Source organism: Bos taurus, chromosome 19 (genome assembly GCF_002263795.3).
Source record: "Bos taurus isolate L1 Dominette 01449 registration number 42190680 breed Hereford chromosome 19, ARS-UCD2.0, whole genome shotgun sequence".
Taxonomy (NCBI): domain Eukaryota; kingdom Metazoa; phylum Chordata; class Mammalia; order Artiodactyla; family Bovidae; genus Bos; species Bos taurus.
Window position 1 is genome coordinate 27,902,069 of NC_037346.1, and position 14,360 is coordinate 27,916,428.

The window sequence follows — 14,360 nt, forward strand, 5'->3', positions numbered from 1 at the left end:
TAGATTCAACTATATCCATACTGCCTTTAATCCTAACAATGTTTTAGTTGATGAGGCTCAGAGGGAGGTCTGATGCTGGTTGTCATAAGTGAGGAGTCCACGCTCCTTAGCATGTTCTATAAACACCTTGCACGTGACCAACTCTCCAGGCTCAAAGCTCCCTGCCACGGCACCCTTGCCAAGCTGATATGCTCACATTCCCCAAAACATGCCCTCTCATTTCCAAGTCTTTGCTCCTGATGTTCGCCTTGGCTAGAATACCCTTAACATGACCTAGTGAATTCTGAGGCAACTTTAAAGACTCAAGGTGGGGCTTCCCTGGTGGTCCAGTAGTTAAGAATCCACTTGCCAATGCAGGGGACCTGGGTTCGGTTCCTAGTCCCAGAAGTTCCCACGTGCCTCAGAGCAACCACACTGGCGTGCCACAACTACTAAGCCTGCATTCTAGAGCCTGGGGGCTGCAACTACTAGAGCTCACATGCCTGGAGCCTATGCTGAGCAACGAGAAAGCCCGCAGGCAGCAACAAAGACCCAGGACAGCAAAAACCAAACAAATCTTTAAAAAAAAAAAGACTCAAGGGATCTTCCCTGGTGGTCCAGTGGATAAGATTCCAAGTTCCCAATGCAGGGATCCCAGGTTTGATCCTGGATCAGGGAACTGTCAATAGATTCCACATGCCACAACTAAAGATCCTGCATGCCACAACTAAGACCCAGCACTGCCAAATAAATAAGTAAAAATTAAAAAAAAAAAAAGGCTCAAAGTGTGCTCCACTGTTCTTTGTAAATTTCTGGTTGGGTAAGGGCTGGGTCCTAGATAGCCTTTGTATATCCAGCCCTTTGCTTAAGGCCTGGTAAGATGAGGGAATCAAAGAATATGTACCCCTTGGCCTCAGTGTTACAAAATTATTAGGGTCCAGAAGTATGATGCATGGCACTTGGAACCTAGTGGGTGGGATGGCCTCAGGATGAGAATACTCTAGCTCAGTTTTTGGGTGGCAAGTAGATGACATCTAGAGCCCCTGAGGGTATGGGTGGTCCCCTGGGTCCCAAAATTCACCCTCTTGGGTTTATTCAATCACTCAACAATACATGTCTGTTATGCTCTAAACACTCTGCCAGGTGCTGGGGCTCAAAGGTGAATGAAGCAATTAGCTGGGAGGCTACACCTGAGCTGAAATTTTAGGAACACTCCAAAAATCTATAAAAGAAAAACAACAGTTTATTCCGTGCTTCCGTCCAGGTGTGTCTGTGTATGAGGGGTGGGGACCGCCTCCTCCCCACACCTCCATCCCTTCGCCTCACCTCAGCTCCCAAGGGAAGATATGAGAGGATTAGATATATAATCCCCAGGTTGGGTCTTGCTTTCAGGAAGGCGTGAGGCCTGAATCCTAACCCGGTCCCCCAACACCTGGCCCCATTGTTTCCCTAATTCCCTGCATCCGGGAATTAGCGATCTGGTTGGCAGTCCGTTCCCTGTCAAGAGGCCCCGAGAGTGATATGGGGAGACCCTGAAACTATCCCCCCTCTACATACCTCAGGAGACCCCACAAAGACGTCGGTCCTTTGGATGAGTAATGGCCCCTAAGGAGGTTCTCAAGCGACATTCTTAGAAAGCGCGACCCCTTTAAAACGAGGAGGCCGATGGGCGCGGGCTAGTGACCAAGTGGGCGTCACAAATCCTAAACCGAGGTCTTAGCTCCTAGCGGACCCCGCGGTCCCGCCTCGCGCCCTCCCCAGAGCTTGGCTTCCGGGAGCAGCTCCGCTGGGGCAACGCCCCCAAGGCGCGGGCGCCAATTGGCCAGCGCGACCGCGGGGCGGGGCCAAATCTTAAAGAGTCGGAAGCCAAGGGCGACCTAGAGGTGGCCACGGCTGCAAAGAAACGCAGGGAAGTGATGGCACGTGGCCCCATGTGAGTTTCTTTTAAATCTCTAATGCCTATACTCTAGTCTCAGGCCCATGGAGCCCACGCGAGACTATCCACTGTTCGGGGGCGCCTTCTCCGCCACTCTCCCTCCGGGGGCCATTGACGTAAGGTGAGACGGCCCAGGCACCAAAGGAATTTGACCAGGTGGGTTGCGGGAAGAAACCGGGGTCAACAAGGGTCTACCTCGCCTCTCTCCAGCGACCTCCGACCGGTCCCGGACCATCAAGAAGTTTTCTGCCATCGCGTGACAGACCAGAGCCTGATAGTCGAACTTCTGGAGCTGCAGGCCCACGTGCAGGGCGAGGAGGCTGCCCGGTGAGGGAGGCGGGCCCGCGGCTGGCCAATGGGAGGGCCGGAGCCGAAGGAGTGGGCGGGGCCTGTGGCTGGACGGTTAATCAGGGCAATGAGAACTCCAAGGGCAACATGTTATCACTGGAAGCGAGAGCAGCTTAGGATTTAACAGATACTTGAAAGGGGCAGTAACAAATGCCCCTCCCTGACCCTGCTCCCTCAACCCCAGGTATCACTTTGAAGATGTTGGCGGGGTGCAAGAGGCTAGGGCTGTGCAAGTGGAGACTGTGCAGCCCCTCGTTTTGGAGAACCTGGCCCTGAGGGGCTGCTGTCAAGAAGCCTGGATCCTCTCTGGCCAACAGCAGGTAGCTAAAGAAAATCAGCAGGTGAGGGTCAGAGAAGTGTGAGACGTCCTGGAGGGGTTAAGGGGGTGGCACTGGGGAATCAGGTAAGCATCCGGACTCTGATCCCTTTAGGTAGCCAAGTATGTGACACTGCATCAGGCTTTGCTGCGGCTGCCCCAGTACCAGACTGATCTCCTTCTCACCTTCAATCAGCCCCCGTAAGGATAGAAAGAGCACGTGGATAATGATTGGGTCCCCAGGGGAATTAGGCTTGGAGGGGCAGAGTAGGGAGACTGGCTGGTGGGGCCTCCAAGGAAGTGGGAGTGGGCCACGAGTTTGGGGTCACAGATAACCAGGTCTTCTGGGGAAATGGGAGCTTCAAGTCCTAGATGATGTTCTCTATCTGTTCCCCACCCCCAAGCCCTGAGAATAGGTCATCTCTTGGCCCGGAAAATCTGTCAATTCCTCCCTGGAGCCTGGGCGACTTTGAACAGCTTGTGACCAGTCTGACCCTTCACGATCCCAACATCTTTGGTCCCCAGTAAGGATGCTGAAATGCTGCATGATGCTTCTGAAGACCTGGGGCTTCTGTTCTGCAAGGGGAACAAAGGGTTGGATACATTCCCCTAATTCCTTTCCAGTGCATAAACACAAGACACCTCCTCTCTGCAGAAATAAACTTGCTTTATAACCAATATAATCTCTGTGCCTTTGAAATCTAACAGAACACCTGGGTCCCCCCAATTCCCTTTGGTCTTGGACGGGTGAAGTTAAAGTTATACATGGGATCAGAAGGGACCCAAGGCCAGCAGTGGAGAAAGGGAGGAAACACACTTTGGAGTGACAGGTTCAGCCCTGAGACAGCAGTGTGAAATGTGTAGGAGTACAGGCAGGGAAGGTTTAAAGCAACACCCATGAAAGGGAGGGAAACTATCCCTTGTAGTGATTCAATCCTGAGAAATCAGATGGGGAGTGGTGTTGGCGGTCCCCCTCGGATGGATGAAAGGTCATCTGGTCAGAAGTCTCCCGGTAATAAAAAATGGAGTCGGAAGAGTCCAAGGAGTGCTGATTTGCTGGAGTGGGGAAGAGCGGCTGTCGTTATTTGGTGTACGTGTAGTAGACCATGCGCAGCTGGTCCCAGAAGAAGAGGGAAAGGATGGTGTGAGGGCCAAGGCGGAAGTAGGAGGCACCTATTCCCTTATACATGCCAAAAATGCCCTCTGTCCGAGCCGTCTGCAGCAGAGCATCCAGTAACCCCCGGTACATGAGGCCCTGAGAGGTGGGAGAGGAAAAGCAGAGAGAAGGAGTTTGTCAGAACCCACCAGGAGCCTCACCTCAGTAGGCTGCATTTTAGGGTTCCTACCTCCACCCACAATCTGCTTTCTCCCATCCCCCAGCTTTCCCTGCCTGCCCACACCCCAGGGCACTCCCTTACCTTGCCCTGAGCATCTGTGGGCTGGTTGTACAGCCTGGTGCTGACCACGTCAAAGGGTGTCATGGCCAGGACCACCGCAATGCCACTCACCATGGCGGCCGCCAGAGCCACCTTCCAGCTCTGGGGTGGAAATATCTAATGGGGGAGGGAGGGAGAACTCTGTCAGCCAATCGTTCAACCCCACAGAAAGGCCAGGCCCTGCACTGGGGATACAGGAGAGAGCCAGTAACTCAGGGAGCTTCCACTCCACCGGTGATAACACTGAAGGAGCAAGAGTGCAAGGCACTGAGGACTCAGGCACACCTGGGTGGAAGGCACAAGAGAACTGTGGGAAGGTTAGAAAGAGACAGTGACCCCCCAAGACTACCTGCTACCCCCTCACATTGAACGTTGGCACTGTCCCACTTCAAACTGAGCCCGCTTCAGCTTGCCCCCCGCTCCCCAGCCCACATTCCCAGGGTGGCCCCACCCCTTCCCCAGGCAGTACCTCCCACTGGGTCATGAGGTCCTTGGTGGAGGAGAAGGTGCACAGCTGGGTGGAGGAACCGACGATAACTCGCGGCAGGCCGCCCAGGGCCCCACGCCACAACCCCACCAGACCATGTTTCTGGCCAATCTTGGTTAGTGCCTGAAACATGCCCTGGTGGGGGCCGGGGGAAAGACCATGGGGGCAGGGTTCAGTCACCCAAGCATCAGGGGCTGCTACCTCCTAACAGTGACAAGGATGGGTCCATCACAGGCACCCCAATGTCTAGACAACCAGTTCTATGTAGGCTTCGAGCATGAATGTGGCCCTCAGTTATCGACCAACCTATCCTTCTCTCCCTCGCCACCCCAGAACAGGACAGGGTGTATGCAAGTGAGGACATTAGCAGGTCAGGAGGATGGGGCAGGAGAAACAGGTGCAGAAGACTAGAGGAACTGGGAACATATGGGAAAGAGGGTTTGGGTGGATTCCAGGGGTGGAGTAGGGCTGAACTGATGGGCGGAGCAGATCTGTGGCTGGGTTGGAGCTGCTGGGTACAGGCAGAAAGCTGGGGGAAGAAGGGAGAGAATGGGCAGGGACTCAAGCCAGGGGTTGGAAAACCCTCACCTGATGATTATACTGGTGCCCCACAGCGATTTCTGTGGCTGCCTGTGCTTGTAGGTGTGTCTTCACCTGGGGAAGACAGAGTATTACAGCCTACGGCTCAGAGGTCAGCCTCCCACCTCAGAAACCCAAATGCCTGACCCCCTCACACTTTCTCTAGGGTGTTCAGCAATCAATATCCTTCTAATCTGATAATTATTGTTGTTCCTACTTAACAAATTGGTCATGAGACTGTGTTCCTTGGCTCCAATCCCAGGGGATGGATCTCCTAGCACTGTGAGGCACCCCACCCCCTCTACATCCTCCCTCCCTTGGGGTAGGGGTGGGGGATGGAAAATGGCAACATTTCCTAAAAATGTTCACATTAGGCGAGACCTGGTGTCCAGCCTCTCATGCCACCTCCTATTCTCAGACTGGCAGACAGAATCTTCAGCTACTACCATGACCAGGCTCCAACATCAGACTCTGGGGCAGGTTGTGAGGGGTCCTCTGCAAAACTTGCTCTCTGGCCTCCAGCTGGCTTTGGAGAGATCACTGTCCCTGAATCTCATAACCTGGGAGGGAAACCAGATTACCTTTCCTTCTACAGACCTCACTGCCTCACAGTGTCTTTACAGAAAGAGAGCTAAGCAGGGCCTTGTTCTTATTTAGTCACTCAGTAGTGTCTGATTCTTTTGCAACCCCATGGACTATAGCCCGCCAGGCTTCTCTGTCCATGGGATTTCCCAGGCAAGAATACTGGAGTGGGTTGCCATTTCCTTCACCGGGGGATCTTTCCAACCCACGGGAAGATCAAACTCACATCTCCTGCATTGGAGGTGAATTCTTTACCACCGAGCCACCAAAGAAGCCAAGCAAGGACTGGACTGGTCCTAGCAATAAGCAGCTGTGTGACCTTGAGCTAGTCATTTCCTTTTCTGGGCCTCAGGCTCCTGACCCTTCACCTATACCAGATAACTCAGAGGCAGACTACAGGATGGTAATTCTGTGATGCCCAGGACCTCCCCCAATCCCCAGACTCGCTGAAGTATATTAATCAAACCGCTCATCTTCCCCTACACAAATCCACTTCCAACCTCAGTGAAGGCCCAGGCACCCACCCTGCACCAAGGATCTTCCTGGAAGGCCCCAGGCAAGACCCTTCTTCTCACCATGTAAATGGGGCTCCCCAAGTAGGCTCCCATGACCCCAGCCAAGGCCCCAGCTGCGGCGCTGCGAACAGGGTTGAGCGTGCCTTCAGCCGTATGCAGGTAGCCCCCAGCTTCTGCCAGCCCGTAGGTGCCCAGCCGGATGCCGTTCATCAGAAACTGGTATAAGAGGGCAGGGGCCAGGCCCCTCTGCAGGGCTGCCAAGCCGTCCACCTTGCCGATGGTGATGAAGGCATGGAAGACGTTTCGGTAGTGCCGTTGGTAGGTGCCGGGGGCCCGCAGTTCTCCCTGCAGCTGCATCCTGGTCTTCACCACCTCCAGGGGATTGGTGAACAAACAGGCCCCGCAGGCTGCCAGGCCGCTCATCAAGAAGTCCATGGCGGGACAGCAGTAGCAGGAACTGGCCCAGGGGTAAGAAAGTTAAAATTAACTTCAGAATTGAGGTCAGAATATCCTGGGGAGAGCCTCAGTTCCAGCGGTCCAGGCTGCAGGGAGGTAGAAATTTAGAGGTCTGGAATCTATAGAGTGTCAGGGTCAGATGTCAAGAGGTCAAGGGTTAGCTGGAATTTGGGAGTCAGAAGATGGTAGAGAGAAATATGAGTTTAGGAGAGTCTGGCGAGAAGGCTATGACAGGGACTTGTTAATTAAGGGATTTGAGGTCAAGGAGGGACAGAAGTCAAGAGGACAGCAAGTGGGATGCTTACTTAGGATGGCCAGACACGGGGGCCGGGAGTAGGGGAAAGAAAAGCGGAGTTGGGAGACGCGTGCGGGGGAGGAAGGGAAAAGAAAATCAGCAGATGAAGGAAGGAGAGGACCAGGAGAAGATCTGGTAGCGTCCCCGGGACAGCAGCGAGGTCTGAATCGGGGAAGGAAGTCAAGACTCGAGGAGCGCCCCCAGGCATCTGCCGGAGCCCTCAGCAGCTTCACCCCGGGTAGCCTACAGAAGCTTGGCCACCGCACTCGGATCACTGGAGAGCAGCGCCCAATGAGGAGCCTTGGAGAGGCGCAGCCGAGAGCCGCAGCCAATCAACGCCGAGCCGGCTCGACGGCCAATGGGAGGTGCTCCAGGCGACCCGGCCCCCGGAATCTGCAGAGAAGCGGTTGGAGTTAACTCTCCACACCCCGGCACCGGTACCTGGGCTGTCGACTCGGAGTGCTGGGAGGGGTCCCCCAGGAGCAGATTTTTTTGTTTTTGTTTTTTTTAATCACTGGTAGGGAGGAGGAGAGGTTGGACCCTGGGTCACTGGACAGGCGCAGAAGCCGAGTGCGGAGACAGCAGTTCATCGGCCTGTTTGGGGCTGCTCCTTTTGCGAACCTAGGGCTCCCCTTCTTCTTCTATTCCGGGTCGTCGCCCGGTGGGGTTGCCAAACTGTATATCCACTCCTCGGATCGACGTCAGGAGAACTCGCCCCTGGACTGAACAGATATCCTTAGACTGAGTAAAATGTTTGCATAATAGGTTCCAGGGCGGGGATGTGGTGCCTGCGGGTGCAGAGGAAGGGGTCCTGAAGGATCGCAGGGAACAGTCACATCCTTATACTCTTTTGATCCTCACAGCAACCCAGAGGAGAAGGACAGGCAGGCTGAGTAGGGTGGGATTTTGATCCCTGAGCCTAGGTTATACAAGGCCAGCAAGTGGTGGAAAAGGTCTTGAGACTCTGGACTCCTGTCCTTGTTCATGAGCCTGGTAATGGTTAATTATGCAAGGACTTCTGAGAAAAGAGGGGCAAGGCTTTGGAGAAAGATAGCAGGAGAACAAGGGATGTCTTCTGGGGTGGGAGAAGGAGTTAGGGGGCACAACTGACCTAGAGAATCTTTTGAGGTCCAGTTTGGGTCTTCCTGCTTACCACCTGGATGGCCTTAGGCAAGTCACTTAACATCTCAGAGCTTTCTTTGTAAAATGGGAATGATAATTATGTGTTGCGTAAGCCTGAGTGAAAGTGTTTGATTTTCTCTATATGCTCAATTAGTCTCCTTGTGCCCTTGCATATCCTGTTCCCACGGCACCCTTATCCTGCTGCTGCTGCTACTGCTAACACTTATCCTGGTAACCTCCAAGTCACTCTTCAACTTGAGCTTCATCTCTCCTGATCCTTGAAGCTTTTTAGCCACTTCCATCCTGCTTTGTTGCTCAAGTAAGTGAGAAACCTTTGTTTCTGATTTGATTAGCAATTGTTTACTCTGATTCCTCCACTACAATGGGAGTTCTTGAACACTCCCAGGGCTGGGGAGCTGAGTCTGAGTCTTTTCTCACCAGTTTACTGCTAAATCACAGATTTTGAATCAGGTAGGAGGTGTGGAGCAGATAATGGGGGTTCTCAAGAGAGGGTCTGAAAAGGGTCCCCTGAAAATGTCCAAGGAATGCTCCACAAATGCCTCCCCCTGCTGGCTGGGATTATCACCTGAAAAACTGGATTTGTCTCAGTGTCGAGTCAAAAGATACAACCAAGCTAAAGTGTGAGAGAAGGAAGACTTGTAAGTAAGGAGAATACCGGCAATATTTCCCAAAGCAGTGTTTCCTGAACAGCAAAATTAGGAAAATTTGAAGCTAACAGTATGTGCATATTCACGAAGAGGTTTGGCTGGGGTTTGCTTATACATGACGGGGCTTGAACAGAAGAGAATCCTGCACAGAATAGGGGCAAAAGTCCAAGCTTTCATTGAAATCACAAATGACAGAAGAAGGTTAACATCATCATTCCTTAGTTCCCACCTGTCCGCAGGTTTTAGCCAGAAATTACCATTCCCCACCTGTGTGTGGGGGCCTTTGTTCCCCTAGAACAACTCAAAGATCAGATTGTTATGTATATCCCTTGAGGAGGACCTCAGTTCAATTCAGTTCAGTCGATCAGCTCAGTCGTGTCCAACTCTTTGCGGCCCCATGGACTGCAGCACACCAGGCTTCCCTGCCCATCACCAACTCCCAGAGCTTGCTCAAACTCATGTCCATCGAGTCAGTGATGCCATCCAACCATCTCATCCTCTGTTGTCCCCTTTTCCTCCTGCTTTCTATCTTTCCCAGCATCAGGGTCTTTTCCAATGAGTCAGTTCTTTGCATCAGGTGGCCAAAGTATTGGAGCTTCAGCTTCAGCATCAGTCCTTCCAATGAATATTCAGGACTGATTTCCTTTAGAATTGACTGATTTGACCTCCTTGTGGTCCAAGGGGTCTCAAAAGTCTTTTCTAACAGTTCAAAAGTTCAAAAGAGGAGGACCCAGGACTCTTGTTTTGTCACTGAACTGTTGCTTCTAAATGCTTTTACTCTGTTCATGCATTCTTTTGTTCCTCTATGATTTTAATTACTGATATCTGTTCTAGGGTAAACATTATAGCCAGGCTTGGTTCACAAAATGGCTTCTCTTGTCAAGAAAGCCATGTGGGATTCTCTCTCTCCGGGACCCCTACCCTATTTGCTTGTAGGATGAGAGCTCATCATTGTTTTAGTTTTTGAGTTTATACCAGTGGTTCTCAAAGTACAGTCATTGGAACAACAGCAGCAGCACCTGGGGACTTCATGTGTGCGTGTGATGTCGTGTCCAACTCTTCATGACCCCACGGACTATATGTAGCCCACCAGGTTCCTCTGTCCATGGGATTCTCCAGGCAAGAATACTGGAGTGGGTTACCATTTCCTCCTCTAGGGGATCTTTCTGGCCCAGGAATGGAACCCGCATGTCCTGTGTTTCCTTCAGGCGGGTTCTTTACCCCTGAGCCACCAGGGAAGCCCTGGGGGACTTCATAGCAATGCAGATTCTCTAGTCCCACACTAGATCTCTGGTGCTGAAGATGGGGCCTGATGAGACGCTTAACAAACCCACTAAGATATTTTGATATGTGCTAAAGTTTTAGAATTACTGGCTGAAGCCTTTCATTTGTAATATCCAGACATCCTACAGATAAACAACTTTTAAAGTGTTATTATTTTTAAAACAATCTTAATTTTTAGAACAGTTTTAGATTTATAGAAAAATTATAAAGACACTATGAGACTTCCCACATCCAATTTCCTTCATTCAGTTCAGTTCAGTCGCTCAGTCATGTCCGACTCTTTGTGACCCCATGGACTGCAGCACGTCAGGCTCCCTGTCCATAACCAACTCCCTGAATTTACTCAAACTCATATCCATCGAGTCAGTGGTGCCAACCAACCATCTCATGCTCTGTTGTCCCCTTCTCCTCCTGCCTTCAGTCTTTCCCAGCATCAGGCTCTTTTCAAATGAGTCAGTTCTTCATATCAGGTAGCCAAAGTATTGGAGTTTCAACTTCAGCATCAGTCCTTCCCATGAATATTCAGGACTGATTTCCTTTAGGATGGACTGGTTGGATCTCCTTGCTGTCCAAGGGACTCTCAAGAGTCTTCTCCAACACCCCAGTTCAAAAGCATCAGCTCTTTGGCGCTCAGCTTTCTTCACAGTCCAACTCTCACATCCATACATGACTACTGAAAAAACCATTTCCTTCATTATTAATATCTTACATTAATATTGATGGGAATAGAATAGGGTAGTTACACAGGTAGTTGTAGACATCCCAGTAGGGGACTATAGACAGAGAAGGAAACCTAGAAAACTTTGGGAGACCACTGTAAGTTAATGATCACTCAAGAAAGTTATTGGAACGTTGTTCAATGAAGCAGGCTTACTTAACTATAAAACCATAAACAAAACCACAAGGCCATTAGATGGGAGAAAAATGTCACCACCCTTCTACTAAATGCAGTAATCCTAGTTTGACCTCAGAGGGTCAGACACTTTCCTGCCTAATATGAAGGAGGAGCTAGTGATGCATGTCTGCATCTATGTCTTCTTGATGAAGTCAGTCTTTTCCCCTCCCCCTTTTTCATTATAGAATTGTAGCCCATTCGATCCCCGGGGGCAGAGTTTCCCAGCTGCCCAGAAGCATCTCCCACCATAAATCTACTTGCCTATCACTTTGCTTCTCCCTGAATTTCCTCTGCACTGAGACACAAAGAACCTGAACCTCAGTGAGTCCAGACATCAGGTGAGTGATTCTAATTAAAAGATTGTGGGTTCAAGTCCCAGACTTGGTTTTGGCTGAGTCTGACCCAATCTGAGGTAAATGGTTTCAATATGATATATTGATATTGTTACAACTAATGAACAATTATTAATGCATTATTGACATCCATACTTTTCCAGATTTCTTTCATTTTTCTATGAAGTTTTTTTCTGTTTTAAGATTCCATTCAGGAATTGCATTCACTTGTGCTTTCTTCTCAGGCTCTTCTTGGCTGTCATGGTTTCTCTGACTCTCCTTGTTTTTGATGACCTGGGCAGTTTTGAGAAGTACTGGCTAGGTATTTTGTAGAATGTCCTTCTATTGTTTTTTTTTTTTTTCTTTTATCATGACTGGAGTGAGGTTGTGGGTTTCGGGGAGGCAGACCACACAGGCAACAGTCATTCATCACATTATGTCAAAGGTGCTACCGCATACATACTGGCTGTCAAAATGACATCACTGTTGATATTGACCTTGATCACCAGGCTGAAGTAGTGTCTGTCAGGTTTCTCTGTAGAAAATTTATTAGAATTTTCCCCTCCTTTCCACAGTGCATTCTTTGGAAGGAAATCACTACATACAGCCTACATTTAAGGAATGGAGAGTTAGACTCCACTTTCTTGAGGGAGAAAAATCTATATAAATTATTTGGAATTCCACATGGGAGATTTGTTTGCCCCATTTATTTATTTATTCAACTATTTATTTCTATCTATGGAATCATGGATATTTATTTTATACTTTGAGTTATAATCCAATATACTTTATTTTGTTGTTTATAATGTTCTAACTTTGGCCTTTGAGAACTCTTTTACTAGATTTCTATGTTTTCTTTATTTTTTTGGCCACGCTGCCCAGCTTGTGGGATGTTAGTTCCCTGACCAGGGATTGGCCTGAGCCCTCAGCAGTGGGAGTGACAGAATACTAACCACTGGATTGCCAGGGCATTCCTGATTTCTATGTTTTCTTGACATATCCTCATCAAATCTTTTTTAAATCAAACTATTTATTTTGTGAGCTGGATTCGGCTTTGAGATCTTTCCCCCACCAGGGATCAAACCCTGGCCACAGTAGTGGAGGTGCAGAGTCCTAACCACTGGACGGTCAGGGAAGTCCTTATCCGTCCAGTGGTTAAGACTTCACCTTCCAATGCAGAGGGTGCTGCATTGATTCCCGGTTGGAGAACTAAGATCCCAGATGCCTGACAGCCAAAAACATAAAACAGAAACAGTACTGTAACAAATTGAAAAAAGGCTTTAAAAAATTCTTTTACAAATTTTGTTTCTTTACTTTTTGGCAATGTAAGATGCTCCAGGCTCATTTTGTGTATTTTCTGCCCTGGCCCTAGTGTCAGCTATTTGTCCAAGGAGCCCTAGTTTGTGTTATTGAGGAATAGTATTAGAAACTAAAATCTGAGCACTGGCTGTGCTTGATGCCATTACAGTGCCATTACTTCTAGACTCTCAGCGGGAGTGCATGTATTAACTTGTTCTGTAAGCTTTAAGGCTTTTGACAAATGCATTATATCAATAGTATTCTACAAAATATTCTCATCACCGCCCCCCTCAACCCCCGCCAAAGAAAATCCTCTGTATTTCACCTGTTCAACCATCCCTGGCAACTACTGGTCTGTTTATGGTCTCTGTAGTTCTGCCTTTTCCAGAATATTATATAGTTGGAATCATAAAGGAATGTAGCCTTTTCAGACTGGCTTCTTTGACTTAACAATATGCATTTAAGTTTCATCAATATCTTTTTAAGCCTTGATAACATTTGACTATTGAATAATATTCCATTTTATGAATGTACCACAGTTTGTTTATCCTTTCATGTGTTGAAGGACATCTTGATTGCTTCCAGTTTTTGGTGATGATGAATAAAGTTGCTATAAATGTTTGTGTGCATTTTTTTTTTATATATAGACATTTGTTTTCAAATCAGTTGAGTTTATACCTAGGAGTACGATTCCTGAATTGATTGGTAAGACTATGTTTAGCTTTGTAAGAAATTGCCAAACTCTTTTTTTCCCATGTAGGTTATTACAGAGTATTGAGCAGAGTTCCCTGTGCTCTACAGTCGTTCTTGTTGATAACCTATGTTATATACGGTATTGTTAATTTTAGTTGACATTTTGTATATTAGATCCCCAAAACTTATTTATCTTATTGTTTGCAATTTAAACCCTTGTATATATTATATTCTTTAGTGAGGTGTCTATTCAGATCTTTTCCCTGTTTTTAATTGGATTGGTTAGCTTTCTGGTTGTTGAGTTTGAGTTATTTGTGTATTTTGGATAACAGTCATTTATCAGATATGTTTTTCGACTATTTATTCCCAGTCTATGACTTGTCTTTTCATTCTCTTAATAGTATCTTTTATAGAGCAGAAGGTTTTAATTATAATAAAGTCTAACATCAATTTTTTTCTTTCATGGATCATGTTTTAGGTGTTGTAACTAAAAACTTACTGCCAAACCTAAGGTGGCCTAGATTATCTCCTACATTTTCTTTTAGAAATTCTGTAGTTTAGGTCTATGATTTACACTCAGGTCTATGATCTTTTTTGAGTGTCAATGAGGTAAGGTCTGTGTCATTTTCACATATGGCTATCAGTTGTTTCAACAACTTTTGTTGGAAACAGTAGCCTATCTCCACTGAACTGTCTTTGCTTCTGTTGTCAAAAATCAGTTGAGGGCTTCTCTGGTGGCTCAGTGGTAAAGAATTCTGCTAATGCCGGAGACATGAGTTCCATTCCAGATCCAGGAACGTCCCACATGCTGCAGAGCAACTGAGCCCACACAGCACCACTGCTGCACCTGAGCTCTGGAGCCTGGGAACCACGACTGCTGAGCCCACGTGCCGCTGCAACTACTCAAGTCTGCACACCTGAGTTGCACAACACAAGAAGCCACTGCAATGAGAAGTTCACCCGTGGCAACTAGAGAGTAGCCCCTGCTCCCTGCAACTAGAGAAAAGCCCAAGTAGCAACGAAGACTCAGCACAGCCAAAAATAAAAAAATAAATTATTTTAAAAATCAGTTAACTTAGGGAAAAAGTCAACATTTTATAACTATAAATGGAATATAACCTATAAAAAATTTTGAATC

The 14,360-nt window shown here is 48.3% G+C and overlaps 2 protein-coding genes and 1 long non-coding RNA gene across 8 annotated transcripts; 2 read left to right on the forward strand and 1 right to left on the reverse strand.

The window, feature by feature from the left end:
• Positions 1–1,825: 1,825 nt before the first annotated feature.
• On the forward strand, positions 1,826–3,262 carry RANGRF (RAN guanine nucleotide release factor). Of its 3 annotated transcripts, none has more exons than XM_005220347.5 (5): positions 1,826–2,036; positions 2,126–2,242; positions 2,448–2,583; positions 2,695–2,780; positions 2,984–3,262. In XM_005220347.5, the coding sequence occupies exons 1-5, from the start codon at positions 1,960–1,962 to the stop codon at positions 3,105–3,107; spliced, it is 540 nt and encodes a 179-aa protein (XP_005220404.1). In that variant the 5' UTR covers positions 1,826–1,959; the 3' UTR covers positions 3,108–3,262.
• SLC25A35 (solute carrier family 25 member 35) lies at positions 3,228–7,174 on the reverse strand. 2 transcript variants are annotated; one of them, XM_005220376.5, is made up of 5 exons: positions 6,239–7,174; positions 5,091–5,156; positions 4,485–4,637; positions 3,998–4,132; positions 3,228–3,834 (listed from the first exon to the last, which is right to left on the reverse strand). In XM_005220376.5, exons 1-5 carry the CDS (start codon positions 6,611–6,613, stop codon positions 3,661–3,663), a joined length of 903 nt encoding a protein of 300 aa, XP_005220433.1. In that variant the 5' UTR covers positions 6,614–7,174; the 3' UTR covers positions 3,228–3,660.
• A 70-nt stretch (positions 7,175–7,244) lies between these two features.
• On the forward strand, positions 7,245–14,291 carry LOC101903678 (uncharacterized). Of its 3 annotated transcripts, none has more exons than XR_238666.5 (3): positions 7,245–8,370; positions 11,084–11,236; positions 11,476–14,291. It is a non-coding gene; the product is annotated as an uncharacterized lncRNA (long non-coding RNA). The 3 variants fall into 3 exon arrangements; XR_009491697.1 differs by having other exon boundaries at positions 7,245–7,674; positions 8,206–8,370; positions 11,084–14,291; XR_009491696.1 differs by having other exon boundaries at positions 11,084–14,291.
• The last annotated feature ends 69 nt before the right edge of the window (positions 14,292–14,360 follow it).